The following is a 26,633-nucleotide window of genomic DNA, read 5'->3' on the forward strand; positions in this document are numbered from 1 at the left end:
AGGTCAGGCTGTTACCAGGACAGGCGGCAGCACAGCGGAGGCGGCAGCGCAGCCCACCAGCCCACCGCGCTCCCTTCCCCACCGCGGTGCAGGCGGCACCAGCAGGGCCCCGCCGCGCCCCCCGCTCCCTTGCCAGCCTCCGGGCGCACGCCTGCCTCGCCTCACGTGCAGCCGCGCGGCAGCTGCCCACACAGGTCCCCAGGTTTACTTAACCCCCCTCCCCATCTCATTCAGAGCTTCCTCTCTGGTCCTCCAGCCTGCTAAAACAGCGGCTACTGACGGCAGCGCGGCCAGTATGTGACTGCTTGCTGCGCTCATCGGTCCCTCTGACGTCGCTGGCCCCGCTCCGTGCACGCTCTCTGGGCCTGGGCTTGTTCCTCGGGCCTGGAGGAAGTTATTTTGTGTCCCGATTTCTACGGCAAAGCGTTCATTCCATTCCCCCTAACTCCCTGCCGCGCCTCCCCACCCCTGTCGCAGGCCGCCGCCGGGGCTGACCCCACCCCGGCTCCAGCTCTGCCAGTCAGGAGACGGGAGGACGTGCCACCCCCGGGCCTCGGCACGGCGCGGCTGGCGCGGGCGCTGCCCTCCCGCCCGGCGGCAGCAGGGCTGGCCCCGCAGCCGGCGATGGGCCCGGCCTCCCGCGGGGACGCGGCGCGCAGCGGCGGCCTGCGAGGACCGGCCTGACCGGGGAGGACTTCTGCGGCCGGCCCGGCGCCGCGCTAGCGGAGCGCTTTCCGCCGCCGTTTGTCTCCCGTCTCTTCCCGTTCGCAGGAGCAGCTGCTGCTGCTGCGCAACCCCTTCCCCGCCCGACCGCTCGCCCCAGTGGCGTCGCCGCCTCCTCTCAGCCTCGCGCGGCGCGGCCCGGTAAGCTGAGCGGGGCCGGCGCCGGGGGGCGGGGGGGCGGAGGGAGCCGCCGCCGCCTGTTGGGCCGAGCGGCGTCCCGGGCTGGGGCTCGCCGGGCAGCGGGGGCGTTGGGGCCGTCGGGGGCGCGGGGCGAGCGCCGTGAGGTGCGGACACCTGCGCGGGGCTGGGTGGGCGGCGGGGCTGCCCGTCCCGGGGCGAGCCGGGCGCCTGCCTGAGGGGGCGCCGGAGCGCGGCAGCGACAGCCCCGACTTCTCCTCAGAGTTAACTTAGCGGTGCCGCCGCCGGCTGTCAGCACCCGCAACGCCCGGGAGCCCAGCGGCGTGCGGAGCTTCCCGCGCCGCTCGGGGGGCGGCTGCCGGGCCCGCCGCGGCCCTCCCGCCCAGCCGGGGGGCGGTTCGTGCCCGGCCGCCGAACGGGCTCGCGGCCGCGCCGCTGCCCCGCGGCGGGGCCTGGCGGGCGCAGGGGCTGTCCGGGCTGCCCTTTGCCGCCAGGAGCGAGTGTTACGCTGGGAGGCGGCACGGTGTTCCTGCTCCTTTCGCCTTTTGTGCAACAGCTGGTGTTCGTACGTGCAGCAGCGTGGCCAGTAGCGGTCTGCGGGGTCTCATGGAAGAGGCGACACGCCAGTCCGTGGTTTTCCGTTGACCTGCTAGATCTGTTCCCAAAGCGATTTAAGCAGTCCACGTTCTCTTGCTGAAGTCAACAGGTCTACCTGCAGCATGCACTAGGATTTTTTTTAGCCAGTGATACTTTGCCAGTAACATTCTTTCCCATTTTTCTGTTAACTGTCTTTTAATTACATGGGCCACTCTTGCTGTAAGAGAAGGAGTGCCACACCCAGGCCACCCTCTGTCATCAACTAGAGGTCACCAGTATGGAAGCTGATGACACAACAGTGGCTGAACTGGTAGAAATGTTGATCATTGAGCAGAAGCCACTACAGGAGGAGATGGCACAGCTCTTCGCTCATCTTACTGCTTTGCTTCTCTGGCAGCCTGGAAGCAGTTCTTTAAACTTTCTTTTCTGTCTTCCCATCTAAGTGCTATGTTATTGAGAAACATGGGTTAAGTATGCTTTTAAAAGTGTCTCTTTAAGCAGAAATACTTTGGAGATCAGAAGCTAGCAGCAACTTTTTATGTCTACCTGAATGCCTTCCATGATTGTTTTTCTCTGTCCAGCAGTGTCAGTTCCTCCTCCCTTTCTGTGAGCAGGAATTTCTGGTATGGATTCTTCTCTCTGTTATTCTCCTTCAAAGCTGCCACACATCTAATATTTTTTCAAGACTGAGTAACTAATGCCCAGGTTTCTGTGTCCTGATTTCTTGCTGCAACCTAACTATTATGTGGTCTTCATGACTGCTGTGTTTTGAAGGGGTCACAGGTGACTTCTGAACAAAAAGGCATTGAGAACCACTTGTCCTGCTGTACTCATTTTCTTACTTTTATGCATTTGAGGATGAGGGGCAAGCTAGTTGAAAAGAAATTCTAAACCAGCTTTTCAACAGAAATTTAGGGTTTTTTCACACTGAAAACATGAGAATTTTTTCTTGGGCTTTTACTTCATGTTTTCTAGCAATCTTTTTGAAGAAGAAATGGCCAAAGCTTAATGCATTACACATTTTGGACTGTATAAGAAACTTAGATGTAAGTATCAAAGGTGACTTCCTCCTAGTGAGAGATGCCAGAAGGGAAAGCGTCCCATTCAAGGAGTGATGAATAAACAGGAAGCTGATCAGCTCTGTACCATTCCTCTGGCTATGTTTGCTGCTTGATCCTTCACCTGTTTTTTGTTGATTTCTTTGTGAACAATTCCACTAACTTTCTGTGGTGTTGCTCATAGGTTTTCCAGATGGAGTGGTACGAGGAGAAAAATTACAGTTCCTGTTTCCTCTTCCCTTAACATATTGATGAGCATGTATGAATTTGAAGATCTTAAGGATCTCATGCTGAAATTACTTAAAAATTGTTTGCTGCTGGGGAGTTATTTAATCTTCCACTGTTTTTCCTGCCCTTTTAAATGTAAGAAACAACACTTTCAAATGGATCTAGTGAATTTTGTGTTAGTTTCTACCCTAGCAAGGCATTCTCTGTTCTTCTTTCCCTTGGAAATGTATAGACTGTCTAGACCACTCAGTGATGGTAAAGCTTCATTTTGAGTTCTACATCCAGATTTGAACACTCCTGTGCAAGAACAGCTGACCCATTTGAAAGAGTTCACAAACTAGCAGTGCAGGTGGTGATCAAGAAAGAATGATCTGTGACAAAAAAAAAAGGAAATAACTGGATTTATTTAGCTCAAAGACAAGTTTGAAGGGGAGCTAATATATAATAAGTGTTTAGAGTTGTAAAATATTCTTGCACAGAAGAAAAGGAGCCATTTTGTTCTCAGTATTCACAGCAAATAAGGGAAATTGCAAGAAAATTCAGGTCAGATGTTAGGGGAAAAGGTAAAATCATAGAAGATAAGAAGGTAATGAATAGTTTGGGAAGGCTGTGAAATCTTCATCACATCAAAGGTCTGTAAGAGAATGTTAGACAGTTTTCAAGAAAGGGAACTGGGACTGACTTGGGAAGGAAGTCTTAGGACCCCCTGCTTCTGGCTTTTATGGGACTGAACCACAGGAAAATATGTGAAGGACATAAAACCAATAGTCACGGAGGAGCATAGGCTTTTAAACACTCGGATATGTCTACCTGCTATTTTGAAGGCAAACATGAGCTCACACAAAGCAACTGATCTGAAAGCAGTGCAGCAACAACATGGCCCAGTGCCAAGCTGGAAAGGCCCACTGAGAGTGATACTATCTAGCTCCTGAGTGCCAAACTGGAATCTTTTATCTTCATGTTGGCATTGTTTGCTGAAAGACAAAGCAAGGTGAGAACAAGATGTCTTCTAATAGTTTCAGGTGCAAAACAAGACAAATAAAAAACTTAGTAAAATATATCCAAACCACTATGGTTAAACTGTGTTCAACTGTAAAAACACTTGAAAATCTTGTGTTTGTATGCTTTTATTTGAGTTCCAGTTGAAGTTATGTGCAAATCAAAATAAAAATTAATGCTTATGTGACAAATCAGAAATATCTCATTTGCTGTTTTCTAGTGTGATACATGTGGAAATGTGTACATCTGTAGTGGGTTTGCATGGCAGAGTTTTGGTAGCAGGGATGCTATAGGGGTGGCTTCTGTGAGAAGATGCCAGAAGATTCCCCATGTCCAGTGGGTGGAACCAATGCCAGCCAGCTCCAAGATGGACCCACCACTGGCGAAGGCTAATCCCATCAGTGACAGCAGTAGTGTCTCTGTGATACCATATTAAAAGGGGGGGGGGGGGGGGGGCGGAATCTGTGCCAGCAGAAAACAGGAGTGAGACTGTGAGAGCAGCTCTGCACACCCCCAGGTCAGTGCAGAAGGAGGGCAGGAGGTGCTCCAGGCACCAGAGTGGAGATTCCCCTGCAGACCCTGCAGAAGATGACGGTGAGACCGGCTGTCCCCTGCAGCCTGTGGAGGTCTACAGTGGAGCAGATATCCACCTGCAGCCCATGGAGGACCCCACGCTGGAACAGGTGGATGCCCGAAGGAGGCTGTGACCCATGGGAAGCCCAGGGGGGGACACATGTTGGAACAGCCAGTTCCTGCATGACTGCACCCCATGGGAGGAACCCATGCTGGAGCAGTGTGTGAAGAACTGCAGCCCATGGGAAGGACTCGCGCTGGAGAAGTTCATGAAGAACTGTCTCCCATGGGAGGGACCCCATCCCATGCTGGAGCAGGGGAAAAGTGTGAGGAGGAAGGAGCAACAGAAATAACATGTGATGAACTGACCATAGCCCCCATTCCCTGTCTCCCCTATGCCACTTCTGGGGAGAAGGTAGAGAAATCAGGAATTAAGTTAAGCCTGAGAAGAAGGGAGGGGTGGGGGGAAGGTGTTTTTTTTTCTAATCTGAGTGGTAATGCTTTAAACTAGTTTTCCCAAGTCAGTCTGTTTTGCCTGTGAAGGTAACTGCTGAGTGATCTCTCCATCCTTATCTCAACCCATGAGCCTTTGTTATATTTTCTTTCCACTGTCCAGCTGAGGAGGGGAGTGTTAAGAATGGTTTTGGTGGGCACCCAGCGTGCAGCTAAGGTCAACCCACTGCAGCATCTGTAGAGTTTCTTCTGTCCTCTGTAAGAACTGCAAAAGGCACATACATGCAGAATTTTAATAGATCCACAGGAATTTTCATTTTTAAATTCTGCTAGACCAGAAGGACACTTCAGCCTACTGTAGTAGAGTCTTAAAAAGCATTTGCATATTGATATTCTTTTTCCATATAGTTCACTATCAGCATTCTTTGTTACACAAAAGACAACCTGTGCTGTGTGGGTTATTATATGTATTATATACCCTATATTAATTTCTCTTACGATTTTTTTTTAATTGAAATGTATTATTTTTTTTAAAAAGAGCTTTTATTTTTCATTTTACGGTGGTAAAACAAGTGCTTGCTTGCTAGGTACTGTTTAAGTGAGGGGGATGTTTACATCACTTCAGATGCCGGTCATCCTTGAACAGCCTCTGTTTGCATGACTTGTCTTTTAAATATAGCAGGTGCATTTATCCATCAGTCCTTTATCTGTTGGTTCAGAGGACTCTCACCTATTGTTTTATATGCAGCTCTAGTAAGCATCATCAGCCTCAAATGAAGCAGCTGTTCAACAGGTTCAAAAACAGCTTTTTCTAAAACAAGTTAGCAAAGGGGAACAGAATGTATGCAGAGACTTAAATATATACCATTTGAATACACAGATACAGCAATAAGGTGTGTGAAATGTGTATCACTATCTGTAGTATGTTTCAAGAATGTATTTTAGTAGATGGGGATAGAGCTGTACTCGCAAAGCACGTCTGAGATAGCCTAATGCAGAAAGTCTGTCAGTCCTTCCTGGATGGTCTTACATTTGAGGTTCTTACTGAGCTGTTGTAAGATTAAATGCATTCTAGGAGTGTGTTATGAAATTCTGAGCAATAAATTAATTAGAACAGCTTTAATGTGTTTGAGTGATGCAAATTTGTAACTGGTAACCATTTTTTTCAATACCCTGTGAAGTCCAATGCTGTATTTATCACAACAAAGTGATACACACTGCTTTTAAAAATCTTTCAGAGCCTGAATTTACTTTTTTAAAGTCATACATAGAGAGGTCCAGCATTTTTACACATTGCAATTTCAAAATGGGTCTTGTACAGAAAGTAGCAGCACTGACATAACAAGGTTAATAAAAACTTGAGAGAGATTCTGCTTAAGTCAGGGTATTTGAATCATCACAGTTTTGTCATGAATAAGACAGGTTTCCAGTGTAAATTCTGCCTTTTCTGTAAATGTCTCTTCCATGATCTTTTGCTTGGCCATCTTAACTTATGTTAAAATACTGTAATGGAATCTTAACAAAAAACCATTTTAATTTATTGTGACATTACAAGAAAAGATTTGATGTTTACCTTAATTTCACTTTCTAAGCTTATTGTGGATTTGCTTATTAAAAGCTGCTTGTGCACTTGAGCTAGGAGTCTAATGTATGCACATGTTGTTTCTGTTCTTCCTTGTCAAACTGTATTTCAGACTTTTCACATATGTAGAAAATGTAGGAAATCTGCAGTATAGGCTGTCTGAGGACCTCAGAGTTGCTTTAGTTAGTGAAAACTAAATAAAAATTACATTGTTGAAATATCTGCAAAATCAGGTGTTTGTACTGTGGAAGAACAGAAATACTCTTTTAATACTGGTTTTAAGTTTTATGTCCCAGCTTTCCTGTCAGTAAGTGCTGTGCACTTCAGCACTGTGAGTAGGCATAACCCTAGCACAGTGCTTGAATTGAGTGTGTTGATGTAAAAAATTTTCTTATGTATTTTCATGTAGCTAGCACAAGTGGCTAAAACCAGAAGCAGGTAGAAAGAAGAGTTGGAGAACTTTTGGAGAAAGCATGGCGAAAAGGGAAAGCTTTGTAAACATATTCTAGAAGACGAGGGAGACATCAGAACACAGCAAGGCACAAAGAAAAAAATCTTTGTCTTGTCCTCTGTTGTCTTAATGTAAGTCTCTATTTTATTAGGATGCTTATTCAGGTCTGTGAAAAGCTCTCTTGCACCAGTAATACTGCTCCTCCCATGCAAAATAATTTAAGAGAGCAAGCCTGCAGGGCCACATTAAGAAAAGAGTCTTTGTCTTTTGTAGTTTTATGTTGCCATTCATTTTTGTTATGTGCATCGTGTGTGTGTGTGTATGTGTGTATTTAATGTGTTGGATAGCAATGACTTATTTCTGTGGACACATTCTGGGAAAACCGGAGATTTCTTGTCGTTTGTCCAAACATCAAGGGAGTTAGTTTATTTTTTTATTCGTTTTGGGTTTGTTGCTTTCTAGTTCTGTATGCAACCTGGAAATAAAAACTGTTTCGCTTTGCTATTTAAAATGTCTAGGTGTCGTGCTATACAAGATCAGAGGGTGTTTGTAAATAAAGTATTAGTCTCCTCTGCGGTGAGGTGACTACTGATAGACTTCTCAGCATGAGAGGAAATCATGTGTGGTTTCAACAGATGACTGAATTGTATGTTTTGTGGTCTTTACAGATAGACATACAAAGCTGAAGAATCACAAGCCGAAATGAGTAACCAGGAGGATGATGTTCTGTGTTGCTGGAGATGTAGAAAATACATAGCAAATTCTGTTTGCCTTGCTAAGTGTCATGGAAAAGAACCATCTGAAGTAAGTATAGCATCTGGATGGAGTTTGTAACTTTTTCAGTGCCATTGGTTTCAAACAAAGGAGAAACATTAGACTTGCCCTCACTTAGTAATTAATCTCCTGTGGAGATAAGTGCTAAAATTATGGACGATTCCATAAAGAGTAGTGGAAGCAGTAATGCCAGTGAAGCTGAGTAGGCAGTGATCGCCTTTATGTTCTGTGACGTGAAGGCTAGTATTCATGATACATTTGACTACTAGCTTGTGTAGAGTATATAGTGTTACCATTTTTCACATAAAAATGAGTTCTGTTTTTGACAGTTTTAATGTGGTCATTTTTTTTTGTTTGAGTATTTCTTAACAGAGGCTCTTTGTTTCTAAGGTGTGTTTTAAAAACTGATACTAATTTCCACTGCAGTCATTAACTGTGTCTCAAATATTCCCACATCAGAAACATTTGCTCTTGATTTTGAAAAGGGATAGTCTGTGCCCAAAGATAGTTCAGAGGATAGCCTGCCCTGAGGGGGGATGCCCTGCCAGGCTAAAATACTGCTTAGTAATTTACATCATCTTTATTAAAATGAAGAGAAAGATAATTTTACAGAATAAAATAATGACAGAGTATTTCTTGCTGGTGTATAATGGCAGTTACTAATCACAAAGAGTTCAAGTCTTTCCAAATATGCCAAGAAGACTATGCTTACATCTTATGACCTTGAATCACAGCAAGAAAGCAAATAGAAGGGAAGGTGTTAATCTTTTTTATTAGTGCACTAGAAATGCAACAACCTTCTTTTTGGCACTGGAAAAGGGTATAACCAATAGAGGTGGAAACAATATAGTTATTTTTTAAGATCCTGATATAAGTAGTATTATTGATAAACCCCATTTTAGTCACTCCGCTTACAGAGCTTGAGGTTCTGGAATATTTGTCATGCTTTACGCTTGAGGAACTTTTATTTTGTGCATGGTTTCAAGTGGATTTTTAATTATTTTTTGGGGGTGGTGATGGTAGAATTTCAACTACTTTCATGGAAAAAAATGTAGGGAAAAGAAGGAGGTATCGTTGTCCATGCCACCCAGTGGAACTTTTAATTGCTAGTGGAGATCCACCATCATTGTCCACAAGACTGAAGTAGTGCCTTCTCTAAGTATGTAGATAACAGATTAAAAAGATGTAATTTAATGCTGCTTCCCAAGATACTGAGAGGCAAAGATTCTACTCTGATGAGAAGAGTAATGTTTTCAGTATGTTGGCTTTCTCTGATGAATTTTAGACCTTCAGTCAAAGACATAGCTGATATAGGAGTAAAAGAGAAAAATCTTGCAACAAATCTTGAAACCAAATGTTGAAGTTACAAATGCAGTATAAATACTTTAAATCATAATTATATCTAAGTTGAAGTACAGGTACTCTCCACACATAGGAGGAAGACGATAGCATAGACATGACAAACAGATCTATCTGTCTTGTCATTACTTGGAGGATTTCTAGGAGTTTCTGTCTTCTGTGTATAGCCCCACTTTAAATTTTCAATAATGAAAGTTTCAATAATGAAGCTTCTATTGCCATGAATTTTGTAACACAGCAGTCAGTGATTTTCCACATTCATAAATTTATCAAATGATTTTAAGACTCTTAACACTCATCAGAGTTTCCGTTATATTTTTAGCCATCTTTATATATTTTCTGACATTCTAAACCATATTAAAAGATTTAATTACGCTTGTGTCACTTCTGTGCTAAAAGGTAGTTAGGTAATTGGTTTTATTTTATTATGAGTAGTGAAATGCTACAGTTTTTGAGATTTTGTTGACCAGCTCTTCAGCTGGTCACATCATTGCAGTAAAAACTCAAAAGTTGCTGAGTCCCTGTTTTCTCTGCTAGTTATTCTAATAAGCATTAGAAAATGAATTTACAATTATTTTGGGATAGTTGTCTAGTACTGACCGCAGTCTTCATATAAACTAGAACTTAAAATTTTCCTGTCTTTACTGGAAAATTGTGCTGGCTGATAGTGCTTCTGAAATTGATTTCTGAATATATTTGGAAGATCAGCAATTGCATACTTTCTGTTGTAAAAAACCCAAACCCACCCCCAAACATCTCCATCTCCACAATGGAGTCCTCCAGTATCCTTAGATTCAAAAATAGAGAGTTGTTGACAGCATCTACCTGTTTTTAGCTTAAAGAATGCACCAACATCTTTTGAGTTTTGTCATCTGTTAATAAAGTATTTACTGAATTTGGGAAGGTGACTTCTGGCTATACTGAAATAAAAAAGCTTACATGAATGTTGAAAATCAATACAATAATTTGTTCATAACAGACATCACAACCTTCAGCTGCTGCTCAGGACTCTTGTAACGTATGGCATGTGAACATAGAAACCATTCCAGAGTGGGTGAAATGTGCCATTGAAAAGGTAAATCTTTTTTTGCTTGCATCTTTTCAAAATGTGGAATAAGTAAAGGGAACAAATTGCAAAAGTGTAGCAGCTTATGATGTGTCCAAACCTCAGCGCAGCACCTGAGGGACCATCAGCACTCAGACTGTCATGGAGAGGAAGGCAAAATGGCAGTTTATTGAAAGACACAGGCACTTATATACTAGTAGCAGAGCCAGCCCTTTGAGGGTGGTTTTCTACTTAGTTCCTACGTTTCCGTCACAACACGTGATCTTCTGCATCGCCACATCCCTATGCTACTACACAAGAGCACTTTTCTGCCAAGGTCCATGTATACTAGAGACCTTGTAACTGAAGGAATTCTTCTCAGTAACTTCTATCATTAGCATTTACAGAGGCTTTTTTCTGTCTTAAGTGGTTTTTTATGTATGCACAACACCTGCAAGTGATAAATACTCTTCCTGCTTATGTAGAGATGGATGTATTTGCGATTGTCCAAATAACTGTCATGGACACCTCTGCATATTTTGTCAATGCTTGAAATTATATTTATCTGTGCTCTGGGTTTTGGTTTGTCTTAATCATCATATCTTGCAGTAGTAATGCATATGTTGACAATAACAGTAAGAAGCATATTTCTCCAAAAAACTGGATTGGTGGGTTTGTTAAGGGATCTGTTGTTGGAATATGATGTAATGGCTTTCATATTTAAAATGCTATTATGTCATATGAATAGAGAATAGTTACCTTTCTGCAAATTAAAAGGTCTGATGACAGGCCAGCATCACTGCTTTTGAGTTCTAACTGCCCGTTTGAAATTACAAACCATCTCATAACTTCCTTGTTGTACTGGTTGTTTCAGTTCAGTATTTTCTTTATTTCAATTTTAGAAGTTAATATTGTTGCATAGATACAGTAAACAGGAACAGTGCTTTTCTTTTGGCCCACAGTTTTTCTCTGATGAGTCTTTGATTTTGAGAGCCAAATGCTGTCTGCATTCCTTTCTGCTTAGACTTCAGTGTTTGTTTTACTACATTGCAGTTAACTTCTGATTTAAGCAATTCCACCCTGACAATGATACACAAAGAAAAAAATTGTCATGACTGTAAAACTAACATTCAAAAATTTAGAAAATTGGTTTTATCTTCATTCGTTGTTCTGCCCTATGTTTTATTTTGTTAAACATTAAGCTTTTTTAAAAATTAATGATCTCTTTTACTTCAATAGTGCTTGACAGAATAGTGTATCTGTTTCAGAAACAATGATCTTGGGGGATGTGTGTGAAAATTAGGGGTGGCAAGGTATTTCCCCACTTCACAGCACTGCCTAATCTTGAATGTCTGATCATAAGCATGCAGTTTGTTACAGTACTTTTTATGTTATGTTATTTCACTAAAATTGGATTATATATTGATACTGATATTCTTTTTACCTTTAGCTGTAAATAGCCAGCCTTCAGCATTTTAAAGCCTAGAGGGTCAGGCTGGAGACCTAGGAAATACAAAACCCGTGGACTGCTCAGAAAAGTTTTAATGTATTTGCTCAAAATTGCAGAGGAGCAATGCTGCTCTGGTGGCAGAGACAGCAAATGCAATTCTTTATGAACACTTTTAATATCTTAGTGTTAATTTTCTCCTGTAATATCCTGGGAACTCTTACCTTATTGACTTCTGACTTCTCTGGAAGGATCCTGTGGATTTATGGATAAATGTGTGGGGTTTTTTAAAAATTCTGGCTTATTGCCAGATCCTCCTGGCTCTGAATAATTTTGTGATCATGTGTTATTTTCTCCTGTATGACTCCCGAATCAAAGGCTAAATCATTATTACATAAGCACAAAGTCTATTTGCAGGCTGTAAAAACCCACTGCTTCCCAGCCAGTTCTATTTTGCCATCTGTCCCTGTTCTTTGCGTTTCATGCACACATTAGTGTATAGGTAATCTTCAATAAATATAAATATCTGGCTAGTGCTGCTAGTGAGCTTTATTGACCTGCATTTTCTTTTCTTCATCACTTGTAGCTTCTTTGGCTAACCCTTCCCAGTTTTTCCTCTTTATGCAGTCCATCATTAAATCTGTGTACCCTCAGCTCCTTTTCAGATCTTGCTGATTTTCCCCCTACCACCTCCTCCACTAGTAGGCTGTTACTTCTTTTACTGAGTCAATGCTTCCACAGTCCATTGCCAAACTTATGCTAAATCGGTCCTGGACTCCCTTATACTGCACCTCATCTCTCAGGCTCTGTGCACACAGGACATAGAGATGTCTTTTTTATTTGCTGCTGTCTCTTGCACTTCCATTTTTGCCAGACTCTTAGCTTTCTCTAACCTTCATGAATCACTCCTCTCCATTTGGAGATCCAGTATTCCATAGCGCCTCAGTGCCAGAAAGACTCACTAAAGGCACTAGAAAGTGCTTTTCCCTGAATTTTAGTGCCTAGCCCATGGCATCTGGGGAATGGAGTGTGGGAGACTTACTGTACATCTCTGAACCAACTTAATTCTTCATTGGGAATGGCATATATACACATTGGACAGCCTTATAAACTGAGAGGGACTGTGCATGTTCAAGGAATTTTCAGGGATTTGAAAGCCTTTGGGCATATGTAAACCGATTTTTTTCCCCGGATTATAAAGATGACCTGATTTAAACAGATTCTCATAGGTGCAATGAAAGTCATGTCTTTGATACTTCATGAAATTTTGAGGTTTTAACCCACAAGGCAGGAGGAGTAAGTTACTCAAAGTGTTTCCAGAACTACTTCTGGTATTGCATGTGAAAAATAACCTTTTCTTTCCACACAAGTTTTTGGGTTTTTTTCTTGAAACTGTAAAATTGGTTTTACTGAAACTTTCTGAAGCTTTCAGTCAGATGAGCGTCAGTCACAGAATCATCTTCCCAAAGTACCCTGAAAGGCATTTGCAACTGAAAGCAATGCTTTAGCTAGAAATCTTGGGCGGCTTCTGTATTCACGGCTCAACCCCACATCAGGCTCAAGAGTGAGTAATGTGTGACTGGAGTTGAAAATGTTTCTTGTCTGGGCTTTGATCTTACACACACTTGCATAATTTTAATCCTCAAAAATCTTTCTGCTGACAGATGAATATATTTACTGAAAATACTAATATTTGTGCAAATACATAGGTGTTTATAGATCTTTAATACATAATTTCTTCTGAAAAAGTGCCTTTAGGATTGAAATAAAAGTCACAGAATTACAAATAATGAAAAGAACTGTCTCCATATAGATAATTAAGGATTTGTCATGGTATCTGCACACAGCTTATGTTGTAATACTACATATACCAAAATACAAGTACAATATCAAGCTTTCATGGGCTAAGCAAAGTAAAAAGCTGTATTCTCTTGTAAGAAACCTCCTTCCACTTTACTTACTTAGTATGCAGGAAATGTATCAGCACTCAGAAAACTCAGCTGAGAAACAGCTTGCCAATTCCAGATTAACATGGTAAATGATTTCACTGCTTTAAACAATCTAATGTTTTCATTAGTATTGCAGCATTATTCTATGGCCAAATTGTAAACATATTTCAAAGCCTCTACGTTTTGAAATGTGTGTTCTAGATTTCCTAGAATTAGTTATCACTGCAGCAAGCAGAGTTTTGACCAGAACATTATTTATGGTTTATTTTCTTTCTGCTGTGAAATCTCTGTAATTATGTTTGAAAAACAAAAAGTAAACCCTTTGATTAAAGGAGAAAAGTAACTAGTAATGATTTTTTAATCATTTATTTACAATGAATGCATTGGCTATTTTTTTTTTCTTATCAATAGGCACAGTGGACAATTGGAAAACTGCGCTGTCCATTCTGTGAGGCCTGCTTAGGGGGCTTTAACTTTGTTTGCCACACAAAATGTTCGGGTGGACAGTTAGTAAATATATATTTCTGCAAAAGTCAGATTGACTATCAGCCAGATTTCTCTGTTAAACTGGCAAAATCATCAGGAAAACGCTTACCTCTTCTCAAAATTCAGTCTGGTTTTAGCAAGGATACCTGCCATGAAGCGGTAACTGCAACTCTGGAAGTAAAAAATCAAAGGCTTTCATACATAGCCAGAAGTAATATTGGTACTGGAAGATTAACAGAAGCACTCTGTCTAGAAGTAAGAGCTCCCAGTTTTGAGATGAAAAGTAAAAAACTTCCTTTAAAGGCATTAAATCAAAAAAGAAATATTTCTGCTTTATATCCTATGGATGATTCATGTGCTGTAAAACCTTTTCACAGAAGATCACATAGTTTGGATTTAAATATCAGAGAGAGACTTGTTTTGCCACCTGCGTTCTATGAAACTTGCAGTATGGGAACTATTTACCATGGCCAAAATGAAAATCTACCTGTTTACACACAAAGTGGCTTGCAGTTAGAGTCCAATAGGAAAGATGGTAATTCTTTTCAGGATCTATGTAGTTCCAGTGCTGACAGACTACAAAAAAGGTTTCAAGTTACTTCCTTTACCGCATTACTACATAAAGAAACAGAAAGTGAGCGTGATTTTGAAGCTACTGGACAGTCTTCTGGGAGTGCCATTGCTGATGGGTCACCTACAAGTGCTGTAGAAGAGGAACAATACATCACATCTGTTGGTCTTGTGCAGCCTTTGAGTATTTCTTTCAACCAAAAGCTGAGTAAGAGCGAAAGAAACAAATTGAAAACCTTGAGAAAGAAACAAAGAAGGCGAGAACGGTGGCCACAGATGCAAGTAGGTGTTTAAAATTACTTTGTGCTACTTTTAAAAAAAAAACTTTGTCTTTTATAAATCATTCTGACTTTTTTTATGCTGTCTTTTAACACTGGTTTAACATGGTACTGTGTAGAGTCATGTATCTTGCAAGCAAGGATTTATGACCTCTTCCTACGTGTAGTTTTTCTAATTCAACCCAGTCAGGTTTTTTCTGTGTAAAGTCAAACCTAGGGGGTATATATAACCATTTTCTGTTGGCCTTCTTACTGTTTTATGACGTAATAATACATTTGAAATGGGAAAAAATACAGAAAAGTTTAATCAGTGTGATTTAGAAAATGAACCATTCAAATGTTTTAAATGAGAAAGTCCAGCATTTCAAGATTTCCTGACTTTTAAGTAACAGCATTTTGAGTTAACTTTACGGTTAAGAAATATTTATGCTTTAAAAGATGTTTGCATTTACTATTTATTGTAACACAAATATTTTTGTTTGAGTAAAGAATTGATTGTTGCAATTTAAAATATGGTTTTTAGTAGGTTAATATTTTTTCTACAAATCTGAGAGCAATGTTACATGTTCTTACCAATTATACAGCCATGGTTTCCTTCTTCAAACCGTCTAAAGCAAAACAGAATTAAAGACCATAGTCATGCAATTTTTGTTGGGAGACAAGGGAGAAAGACCAGGAATATATCTTAAAATGAGTAAAACGGGTTTTTTGCTATGAATTTCAGTAGAAAAACTAATGACAGGTGCCTTTAAAACAAAATTTCCCATCATAAAATTCCTGCTACAAAATACTGTGTGGCCAGCAAGAACAAACATACTAATTCTCATCAGAAAGGGAGTATGTACTCAAGAAATCATTCTTGCTTTGGGTAGGTGTGTCCTTGTGATAATCTTAGAATATTCCATAGATTAACTGTAGTGACATGTAAAGCTCATGTAAACCTTATTTCACAGATATTTATTTTTAATGTGATGCTTTCTATTTTATAGTAGCCAAATCTAATTTATATTTATGCCTGACTGAGAAACAGTAAGGTTATTTGAATGGACTATGTTTAGGTTAGATACTAAATTCTTTTCATTGCTTTGCATTTAAGTGCAATATGATATATAGGACCAACAGTTCATGTATGGATCATTTGTTAGTCCTTTGTACCTATATGATTTTAATCCTTGATATTTTCTGCTGTGGTTATACAGTTCCACTCCGGTCAGGCACCAAGTGACTTCAACCTCTTTCTTACATACAATCAAGACAGCCTTTAGAATACAGTACAGATTGGAAGCAGAGCCCTGAATACAGATAGAGATACATACACAGAGGCTGTCATGGTTTAACCCTAGCCGGCAGCCAGGCACCACGCAGCCACTCACTCACTCCCCACTCATCCAGAGGGATGGGGAGAAGAATCAGAAAGACATGTAGAACTCGAGGGTTGAAATAAGAATAATTTAGTAGGTAAAGCAAAACCCATGCATGCAAGCAAAGCAAAATAAGGAATTCACTCACCACTCCCCACGGGCAGGCAGGTGTTCGGCCATCCCCAGGGAAGCCGGGCTCCATCATGTGTAATGGTTACTTGGGAAGACAAACACCATAATGCCAAATGTCCCCCCCTGCCTTCTTCTTCCCCCAGTTTATATACTCAGCATGACGTCATATGGTATGGAATGTCCCTTTGGCTAGCTTGGGTCACCTGTCCTGGCTGTGTCCCCTCCTAATTTCCTGTCCCCCTCCAGCCCTCTGGCCGGCAGGGCCCAAGGAACTGAAAAGTCGTTGATTAAGTAAAAACATCACCCAGCAACAGCTAAAACCACCAGTGTGCCATCAACATTGTTCTCACATCATAGCCAAAACACAGCACTGCGCCAGCTACTAAGAAGAAAATTAACTCTATCCCAGCTGAAACCAGGACACTCTCTCTATTAAATGTGAGAACCAGCTTGAAAATGTGATGGGTCTGGGACATACGAGACTTTTGAATACAGTGTAAATACATTCGTTCAACTTTGGGAAGGTTCTTTTTTGTTTTGTTTAAAGTAAGTTGTAAATTGGCATTGTGATATTTTGTAAAATGCTTCTCTGAAACTGAGAGTAAAAAACCTTTACAAGATCTGAAAGTCGGAGTATTGAATACTTGTTTTCTAGTAAGTCTAAAGATTCTTAGGTGTCTGAGTCCCTAAAGTGCATTTTAAAATTCCAGGCATCATTGTTTCTATGAAATGAAATGATGGTGCAAAATAATAGTATATATGAGCATTTGGACCTTGTACTAAGAAACCGAGAAGGACTGATGGAGGATGTGAGGGTTGGGGGCAGCCTTGGCTGCAGTGACCATGGGATGGTGGAGTTCAGGATCCTGCATGGAGGAAGCAGGGCAGTAAGTAGGATTGCAACCCTGGACTTCAGGAGAGCTAACTTTAGCCTCTTCAGGGACCTGCTTGGAGGAATCCCATGGGTTAGGGCTGTAGAAGGAGGATGGGGGTCGTCTAAGAGAGCTGGCTGATATTCAAGCATCAGTTCCTCCAAGCTCAAGATCGGTGCAAAGGGCCAGGAGGCCTGCACAGATAAGCAAGATGCTTCTGGCAAAGCTCAAACGGAAGAAGGAGGTTTATGGAATGTGGAAAAAGGGACAGGCCACTTGGGATGCATATAGGAGCACTGTCAGAAATTGCAGGGAGGTGACAAGGAAGGCTGAGGTCCCTTTGGAAATAAATCTGGCAAAGGACATCAAGTGCTTCCTTGAGTACATCAGTAAAAAAAGGAAGAGCAGGGAAAATGCAGGCCTGCTGCCGAATGAGGTGGGTGCCCTGGTAATGAAGGACACAGAGGAGACTGAGTTGCTGAACGCCTTGTTTGCTTCAGTCTTCACTGCCCAGACTTGCCGCCAGAAATCCCAGACCCTGGAAGCAAGAGAGAAAGTCTGGAGAAAGGAACACTTCCTCTTGGTTGAGGAGGATCAGGTTAGAGGTCATTTAGGCAAACCCGAGACCCCCAAGTCCATGGGCCCTGATGGGATGCACTGCTGAGTGCTGAGGGAGCTGGCAGATGTTGCTGCTAAGCCACTCTCCATCGTCTTTGGAAGGTCATGGAGGACAGCAGAGGTGCCGGAGGACCAGAGGAAACCCAGTGTCACTTCAGTCTTCCAAAAAGAGCAGGAAGGGGGACCCAGGAAGAAGCTACAGGCCAGTCAGCCTCACCTCCATCCCTGAAAAGGTGATAGAACAGCTACTCCTGGAGTTCATCTTGTAGCATGCGGAAGAAAAACAGGTTATCAGGTGTAGTCTACACAGGTTCTTCACCAAAGGGAAATCATGCCTGACCAATCTGATAGCCTTCTATGGTGGAATGACTGGCTGGGTCGATGAGGGGAGAGCGGTGGATGTTGTCTACCTTCAGCAAGGCTTTTGGCACTTTCTCCCATAACATCCTCATAGGTAAGCTCACGCAGTGTGGTTTGGATGAGTGGACAGAGAGGTGGATGCAGAACTGGCTGAACTCAGAGCTCAGAGGGTTGTGATCAGCGGCACAGAGTCTGGCTGGAGGCCTGTAGCTCACAGTGTTCCCCAGGGGTCAGTACTGGGTCCAGTCCTGGTCAACATACTCATCAGTGACCCGGATGAAGGGACCGAGTGTCCCCTCGGCAGGTTTGCTGATGATACAGAGCTGGGAGCAGGGGCTGATACCCCAGCAGGCTGCACTGCCATTCAGCGAGACCTGGACAGGCTGGAGAGTTGGGTGGGGAGGAACCTGATGAAGTTCAGCAGAGGCAAGTGTAGGGTCCTGCACCTGGGGAGGGACAACCCCACGCACCAGCACAGGCTGGGGCTGACCTGCTGGAAGGCAGCTCTGCGGAGAAGGGCCTGGGAGTGCTGGAGCACAGCAAGGTGCCCATGAGCCAGCAGTGTGTCCTGGTGGCCAAGGCGGCCAGTGGGATCGTGGGGGGATCAGGAGTAGCGTGGCCAGCAGGTCGAGGGAGGTGATCCTCCCCCTCTGCTCTGCCCTGATGAGGCCGTATTTGGAGTGCTGTGTCCAGTTCTGGGCTCCCCAGTTCAAGAGGGACAGGCAACTACTGGAGAGGGTCCATCGAGGGCTACAGACATGCCCTGTATGGTACAGAGATGGAGCATCTCCCTTCTGAGGAAAGGCTGGGGGACCTGGGCCTGCTTAGCCTGGAGGAGACTGGGGGGGGATCTTATCAATGTCTACAAATATTTTAAGGGTAAGCTTCATGGTGCTGGGGCCAGGCTCTTTTCAGTGGTGCCCAGTGACAGGACAAGGGTCAACAGGCACAAACCGCAACAGAGGAAGTTCCACTGGAATATGAGGCAGAAATTCTTTACTTTGAGGGTGACCGAGCACTGGAACAGGCTGCCCAGAGAGGCTGTGGAGTCTCCTTCTCTGGAGACATGCAAAACCCGCCTGGATGTGATACTGTGCGACCCAGTCTAGGTGAACCTGCTTTAGCAGGGGGTTGGACTAGGTGATCTCCAGAGGTCCCTTCCAACCCTGACCACCCTGTGATTCTGTCATGTGCAGAGTTGTGTTGTCTGCAGTCTCTCAAGGTACTTTACGCTTTGTTAGATATTACTTTCAAGAATAAAATGTTGTATAAATTTTCCAAATTTGTGGTAGCTAAGAAAGAAAAGTATACTTTCAGATCTTTTTTGTTAAACAATTCTTAACCAATTCCTACATTACTTTTAAGTTTAATATAGCAGATGATGTATATATATCAAAACGTTATCTGTCTAATCAGTAAACATAGGGTTAAAAAAAGTAAAAAAAAAATTAGTATGGAAAATAAATCTTATAAATCATATAGTTTCGAATAGTAGTTCCGATGGGAAGATATTTTGGTTTTGCATTGATTTCTCTAACTTTGATGAAAGTCTGTGATTGAGGCATGGAATATTTAAACAGTCTACTTCTCAGACTCCGTGTCAAGCAGTATGTGTGTCTAGTGCAGCCATGTTTGCCATCACTGTGGTATCTTCTTAGGAAAATGTGGATCTAGAAAATCACATACTCTGTACAGTCTGACATGTCGCAGAAGGGGGTGCTCCTCTGCCACGCACTCCTTTTTGTGGCTTCTCCCATCTTGTGTGTCAGTCTAGATATCCTCCCCTTTCCTGCAGATTTCACTTGCCATCCTTTTTCTTCAGCATTCTGACAACCCTTCTTGTAAAATTGTGCATTTGCTACAGTGGTATTTAGAATAGGAAGTTGATCTTTGGTACTTTTTAACTGTGATTTCCAGCATACTTAGCACATATGCTTAAGTAATCAGATGATAGAACTTCAGAAAGAAAAAAGCATAAGCCTCTGAGTGAATGGAATGAGATTTTTGATAAATGACAACGGGAAGTATTTAATATAAGTGTTGTTTTAAGAAGCACTTCTAGCACAACAGAACCCTGATATGAGGTGAATCTCTTCTAAGCTGTCTCTGTTAAAGGTACTGTGCATCTCATTTTTATATATAATTAAAGCTTTTCTGGAGACAACAGACCTGTTCAGACTTTGGAATTTCTTTGTAAATGCATAGGCTGCTTCACAAAGTTTATTTTGTAATGTGATAACTTTTATCTGTCAGACGTTTTTTCTGTCTTGCAGTAAGCCAAACCGTGCCCCTAAGTGTGGTGTTGCGGCAGAGTGCCCTCTGTTATTAAGCTGAAGTGTATAAGCCTTGGATAGTGAATAGGAGCGATTCTGTGAGCTCCTGACCCGCGCTTGCCCCCGAGGGCTGCACTGGTGCAGGCTCTGTGGTGCAGGTGCAGGACTGAGCTAGCCTGCTGACAGTAGAGGGACCCAAGCTTCCTCTGCTATACAAGGGAGAGCTCTGAATGCTGGTGAGCTGGATACTTGCATTTTGTGTGTGTGTGAGTGTGCATGCGGGATTTTTAGGTCTCTGGTATAGTGTAAGGGTATGATAATAACTACTTAAGTCTAGGGATTGCCAGTATTAATAATGGTTCTTGTTCCTGTTGCTATAGCTAAGAAAATGAAGTATTTCTGTTATAAATTCCCTTTTATGTACATCTTGTTATACATTTGCGTTGTTTGTTGGTGTCTGAAGCTGATAATAATTTTCTAAAAGATCTTAGACAGAGATACCATTTGTGGCTCCTCCAGTTTTATTTCATTTCTCTTCACAATCATTTTACATAGAGGAAGACTATGTAGCCAGCTTTTAAATTGCAGTATCCTCTTGGAAACGATCCTGATCCGCCAGAAAAAAATATTATTGGTCTTTTTGCTTCATTTTATAACTTGACACATCACCGGTTCTTTTATATCTTTTTTAAAACATGAAAGTTTTGTCTTACAAAGGTGACTAGTGGTCAGTTTCCATGAAGTGAGTTTGCTTTCATGCTCCCAGTATTAATCTGAACTCAGGATGAACAGGTGGGTGAGATACTGCGTTGTTTATCCACACTGTCAGATGCTGTTACCTTACCCTGCAGTCTGAAGTTTTCAAGTCCATACTGATGTTCTCTAGCAACTGTCAGTCTATAATGAAGGTGCTAGGCTTCAAAGGTTTTAACTTAAGATCTTAGTTTGCTTAATCTGTGCTTGTCTCTTGTTCATGTATACATTGGTTTATAATTCTTTTTCTTGCACTGGCATATTTGTATTTAAATTGTGAATCCTTCAGGTGTCTCATTATGTGTTTAGGTACTTGGATTTCAGTCACTCTTTCTATGATGGTACTCATAACAATAATTATACTTGGGCTGTATATAGATTCCTCAGCTGGCTGCTGGAGAGCTAAAACCATTAGTTAGTGTTAGTATCAAAGTAAAGCAGGAAGAGAAGGAAGGGAAATGAAATCACAGCTGGAGGAGGCAAGCAGTAACTACAAGGTCTCAATTGTGAGCTTTGTTAGGGAAGTATGAGGCCCTGGAGAAGCTGCTTAAAGTAAGCAGAGAGGAAGAGGGGGTAGTCATAGTCCCATACGCAGAGATTTGTACCAAAAGACTGTGGATTTAATATGAAGTAATAGTTGCAGACTAGCTGTGAATCTTCAGAATTAAGCCTGAAGGATGCAATTGTGGGAGAGCATTTTGACTCTGTGCTGCTCATGCTGTATCTACACCAGCTTTCTCATTGACTTCCTCAAGTGACTCCAAGAGAAATGAAGATCAAATATTAATACAAACCTTGCCAACTTGGGAAAGGTAGAAACTTCTTTCAGTGTTCAAAACCACTCCTCGTCTGGATAAGATCTCAAAATAACATACCAATTTTTAAGTCCTATATTTAACTGGTTGCATTTATGTTAAAGTTCAGTAAAACTGAGCTAAAGAAGACTGAAGTGCTTCTGTGTTAACATGCAGTTGCAGAGTTCACAGTCCCTGGCATGATGCATTAGTGATTTACTTGTTCTGAAATAGTAGTATTGCACTGATAGTGCTATAGCGTTAATGGTTTAAAATCCACAGAGCAGCAAGGGTGCAGGGTGTTACACTCACATCTTGTTCATGGGTATCATGGTTTAACCCTGGCTGGTAATGAAGTACCACGCAGCCACCCGCTCACTCCCCCTCACCCAGAGGGTTGGGGAGGAGAGTTGGAAAGGAGTGTAAAGCTCGAGGGTTGAGAGAAGAACAATTTAATAGTTGAAACAATAAAAATGAAAGAATAATAATAGCAATGGTGACAATAACAGTTATAATGAAAAGGGGGAGGGAAAGAATAAAATCCAGAGGGAAAGGAAGAAAGGAACACACGGTGCACGGTGCAGCTGCTCACCACCGGCTGACTGATGCTCGGACAGTCCCTGAGCAATGACCTGCCCACCCCGGCCAGCCCCCCCGGTATATATACCAGGAGTGACGCCCCATGGTATGGGATACCCCTTTGGCTAGTTGGGGTCAGCCAGCCTGGCTGTGTCCCCTCCCCGTTCCTTGTGCCTCTCCAGCCTTTTCACTAACAGGCCTGAGGAACTGAAAAGTCTCACACCAAAGCCAAAACACAGCACCTAAGGAGCTCCTAAGAGAGTAATTAACCCCATCTCAGCTGAAACCAGGACAGTAAGCAAAGAGGAAACACAAATTGTGTATATAAAGCCAAGAATTCATTCTTCAGCTAACTCAAAACTTAAGCCTGTGATTATCGTTAGTCCAGACTTAATTGTTAAAGAAAAAAGAAGGAATAATACTCTCACTGAGGCTGTTACATGCACTCATTTGTTCCTCCTGGTTCCTGCGGTTGTGCCTGTGCTGCGCATCAAGGTCTGCAGGCTGGCGGCAGACCTTGGGGTCTGGTGGTGGTGGGTGTTACTGTGGCTTGCCAACATCTCTTTCACTGGGAGCAATAGGGTGTTCACGTTGATGGTTTCTTTTTGTTTACTCCAGAATCCACTTGAGGTCGTTTTTATGTTTGGTAACACACTTTTATACCTTTGCTCTTTCTTCACTGGTCTGCAGCTTTAAGCTCCATCCAAACTACCTTATGTGGTGTCTTTCATGTGTGTGAGAGACAGTTTCTTCTTTGTTTGTTACCCTTATGAACAATTCTGTCTGGGCCCAAGTCTGCATTTCTTTTAACAGACCCCTAGGAAGTTGCCCATAGCTGCTGCGGTCTCTAGTGCCATCCCAGTGCCCCATCCCATGTGATCCCGTGCCTGAACTCCTCTGCACTGTGTTGTGGGTCTCCAGTTCTGAAGACCTCAGCTATCCTCAGCGGGCCCATGTTTCTTTATACTACGTCATTATATTAGTTATAAATATCTCATTCTACATGGAATAACTGCTGACAATGGTTGCACCATAGAAAGGTAAAAAAAGTAAGACAAACCAGCCACACACATCTGGTCAGTTAGAGAAATTGCTGTCACAGCTCAATGGAGGAAAACCAAGCGGCAGGCAGGGCAAGGGAAGTTCAGCCAGAGCAAGCGCGGTCAGCATCAGCCCAGAGGTGTCACGAGTTCCATACACAGCTCGTGGCTGATGCTGGCAGCAGCAGCACTGCATTACAGGGCTACACAGTTAGAAATAAGAAGCAGAATCTTTTTTAACTAGCTGACACAAGGAGGGGAGAAAACTGAGGCATGACAAACTTCTGAGTCAAAGCTTGTCTGTCTTTGCTTCTGCTTTGTTACTACATGGTGACTTTTGTAATTAGGAGATTAATTCTGTCACTGATTATAAACTGGATTAACAAGAAGGTACTAACGATGATGGATTCATATCCAAATGCTTGATGTACCTTTGTTAAATTGCAGTTGTGGTTTCTGTGGAAGTTGTACCTGAGGGAAATAGCACACAGAAGCTACTGGTTTGTGAGATGCATCTGGAGCTCCTGTTGCAAGCCTTCAAACCCTAGCACTTTAGACTTTAATTACATTTAGCTGCAGTCTTTTCATGCTGTTATTTGTGATTACAGCTTTTGAGGGCATTGTCTGACCTGTCCTTTCCTACTGTTTGATATGTCTTTTACACAACTGAGTGTTAATAATAACCAGTGGGATAAACAACCTTGCAAATTTGCCAGGTAAGTTTATCAGAAAGAAATTCTGCTTGCCTTCTGTCATGGATTGTATTGTAAAAGACTTAAAATTTCACACATATATTGGCAAGGAGGGAAAATTACTCAGGGAGCTACTGGATAAATATAACATCAGGATTGTCTCAGTGTATCTGTATATAGTCTCAATTTTTTTATGATCATCTTGAAGTTAGAATATATAGACTAGAATATAGTGGAGCTACACTGCCATAATACAGCTTTACAGAAGGCCAAAATAGTTGGCTCTGGTGTGAATATATTCCTTCATTTAAGTGAGATACAGATGAATTTCAGAATGTACAGATACTGTAGAATAATCTCAGCAGAGCAGAAGTCCATGAGCTGTTGTGCATTAAGTGCCCATCTTGCAAATGAAGGGATAATCTGCTATGTCATATATCAGGCCACCTTTAGTGGCTAAGAAGAGGCAGTGGTTTTCACTGATATTTTTTTTTTGGTGCTTTTCCAGCATCCTAGACACAGTCTCCAGTCACACAGTCTCCAAATGCAGCCACCTCTACCTGAAATAGTAATGTTGTACTGGTAGTGCTACAACCCTAAGATTCAACAGCCGGGGTAATATGCCATGCCACGGGCAAGATCCTGACCCATCCTCGCAGTTATTGTATCTTGCTGGACAAAAGAAACACAGAAAAGAAACTAAGTCCAGTGAAATAAGTTTATATTTTATTGTTGATGATCTGCCAAAAAAAGTGAGTTTTTTTTAAATAAATAACATTGCTGCTGTTCAAAGCTTATATAGATTGCCATTCCAAGAAAATATTGATGAACAGCTTATAGCTATAGAAATACTGTATGCTTTTTTCTTGTATAAACTGAAAGTATTAGAAACTGTTATTTTAGGTTTTCTGGAATCCCACAGACAACTTAGGTTGTAACAATTTCTAAGACCTGCTGTCCCTCAGCTAAGAAAAACGATGACCCATTCATGGAGGTAGGTTGCAGTGGTGGTCAGTTAGGTGCCTCCCATAATTTCAGCATGGATTCTTATTTCACAGATAGAGTGAAGAGCAGACTAAATTGCAGTTAGATAACATAACTTGTGGCAGATAAAAATCAAAGTTCAACAATGGTTTGAACAAGAATATGAGTAGTTTCATATTTATGAGATTTGCTGTGTGTTACCAGAAGGACCGCATCAAATGCACAGTAAGTAGGGAGTTTAAGACGAGAATTTACATATGAAAAGAATGGGTTGTTATAAATCTTGTAGAATCTTGTGCTCCAGGCCTGCAGTCCTTCACTTCTAGAAATTGTTATTGACTCAGTGACTAAGAATTTGAGTAAGTTTTATATTTCTAATTGGTTTTCATGATACTAAACTCTCTGAATACATATAAACCGAGTTAAATTAAATGCTGCTTGCATGGGGATTTAAGTAGAGTGTAGGGCATGTTTCTTCAAATTAAAAAATAATTTTTCTCAGGAGAACAGAAATTCCTAACATCTGGGAGAATTTAAGCTCCCAGTCTTTTTTTTTAAAGAAATATTTATTCATGCTTGTAAGTGGTCAATGTATCTATGAATGTTTCTCATCCATGAGCCCTCTTAAATTTTACAGTATCCAAATTCAATGATTATTTTTTTCCTTCATGTTTTCATTTGAGAGAAAATAATGCTATCTGAAAAGACTTAATTTTTTTTTTTTTTTACATTTCTTCAAATACTTTAGGTAAAACTTCAGGCAGTCGCTGAGAAGTAGAAGTCACTGTATGCATCAAAAAGATATATACATAGATTTCATACAAACTTACTGTTTCTGAAGTTGGTAAGCAAACAGTGATTCTAGAAGGAAATGGCAAAATTAAAGTAGCGAATTAGTGAAATGAATTATATATACTCAAAATGCTGAGGAGATGCTGTATGGTAACTGCATTTCAGAATTAAAAGTAAGGAAAGATAACATCTACTGTTACAGCTGAGGAAGCTGTCAGTCTTTTGGGCATGGGAACATCTCTTTCACATCCAAAGTACAAGCTTATGCCAATAAGTTAAATAAAACAAAAGTTTCCTATGTTATGATCTAACACCCTTATGGCTGTAAAACGGTGACAACAGATTTTTTAAAACTACCTGTCGCCAAGTTTTTATTTGGTACAGCGCTTTTTCTGATATCATGTGCTTCCTTAATGCATTCTATCAACACCTAAATTAAAGTTATTACATATCAGAAGGGAAAAGTTTCCGTTATAGATGACTTAGCTAAAAAGGTGTTTCATGTTGAATACAGTCTAGGATTATGGGGGATGGAAGGTATGGCATTTTTTTTTTCTTTTCTGATTTTCTTTCAAGAGTGTATCTGCTTTTTATGAAGATGTTACATTTATGAAGGTGTCAGTTCCCATTGTTAGTAATTTGCAATCAAGTTCCTAATTAAAATTATTTTACC

General features: G+C 41.7%; 1 protein-coding gene across 2 annotated transcripts in view; it reads left to right on the plus strand.

The window, feature by feature from the left end:
* Positions 1-667: 667 nt before the first annotated feature.
* Positions 668-26,633, plus strand: part of RNF180 (ring finger protein 180) — a 79,278-nt gene continuing 53,312 nt past the window's right edge. For both annotated transcript variants that reach the window (XM_055699559.1, XM_055699560.1), the window contains exons 1-4: positions 668-864; positions 7,471-7,606; positions 9,915-10,010; positions 13,788-14,714. In XM_055699559.1, the coding sequence (XP_055555534.1) occupies positions 7,505-7,606; positions 9,915-10,010; positions 13,788-14,714 (1,125 nt within the window). In that variant the 5' untranslated portion in view covers positions 668-864; positions 7,471-7,504. The remainder of the gene's footprint in view (positions 865-7,470; positions 7,607-9,914; positions 10,011-13,787; positions 14,715-26,633) is intronic.

The sequence above is a fragment of the Falco cherrug genome, chromosome Z (genome assembly GCF_023634085.1).
Source record: "Falco cherrug isolate bFalChe1 chromosome Z, bFalChe1.pri, whole genome shotgun sequence".
In the NCBI taxonomy this organism is placed as follows: domain Eukaryota; kingdom Metazoa; phylum Chordata; class Aves; order Falconiformes; family Falconidae; genus Falco; species Falco cherrug.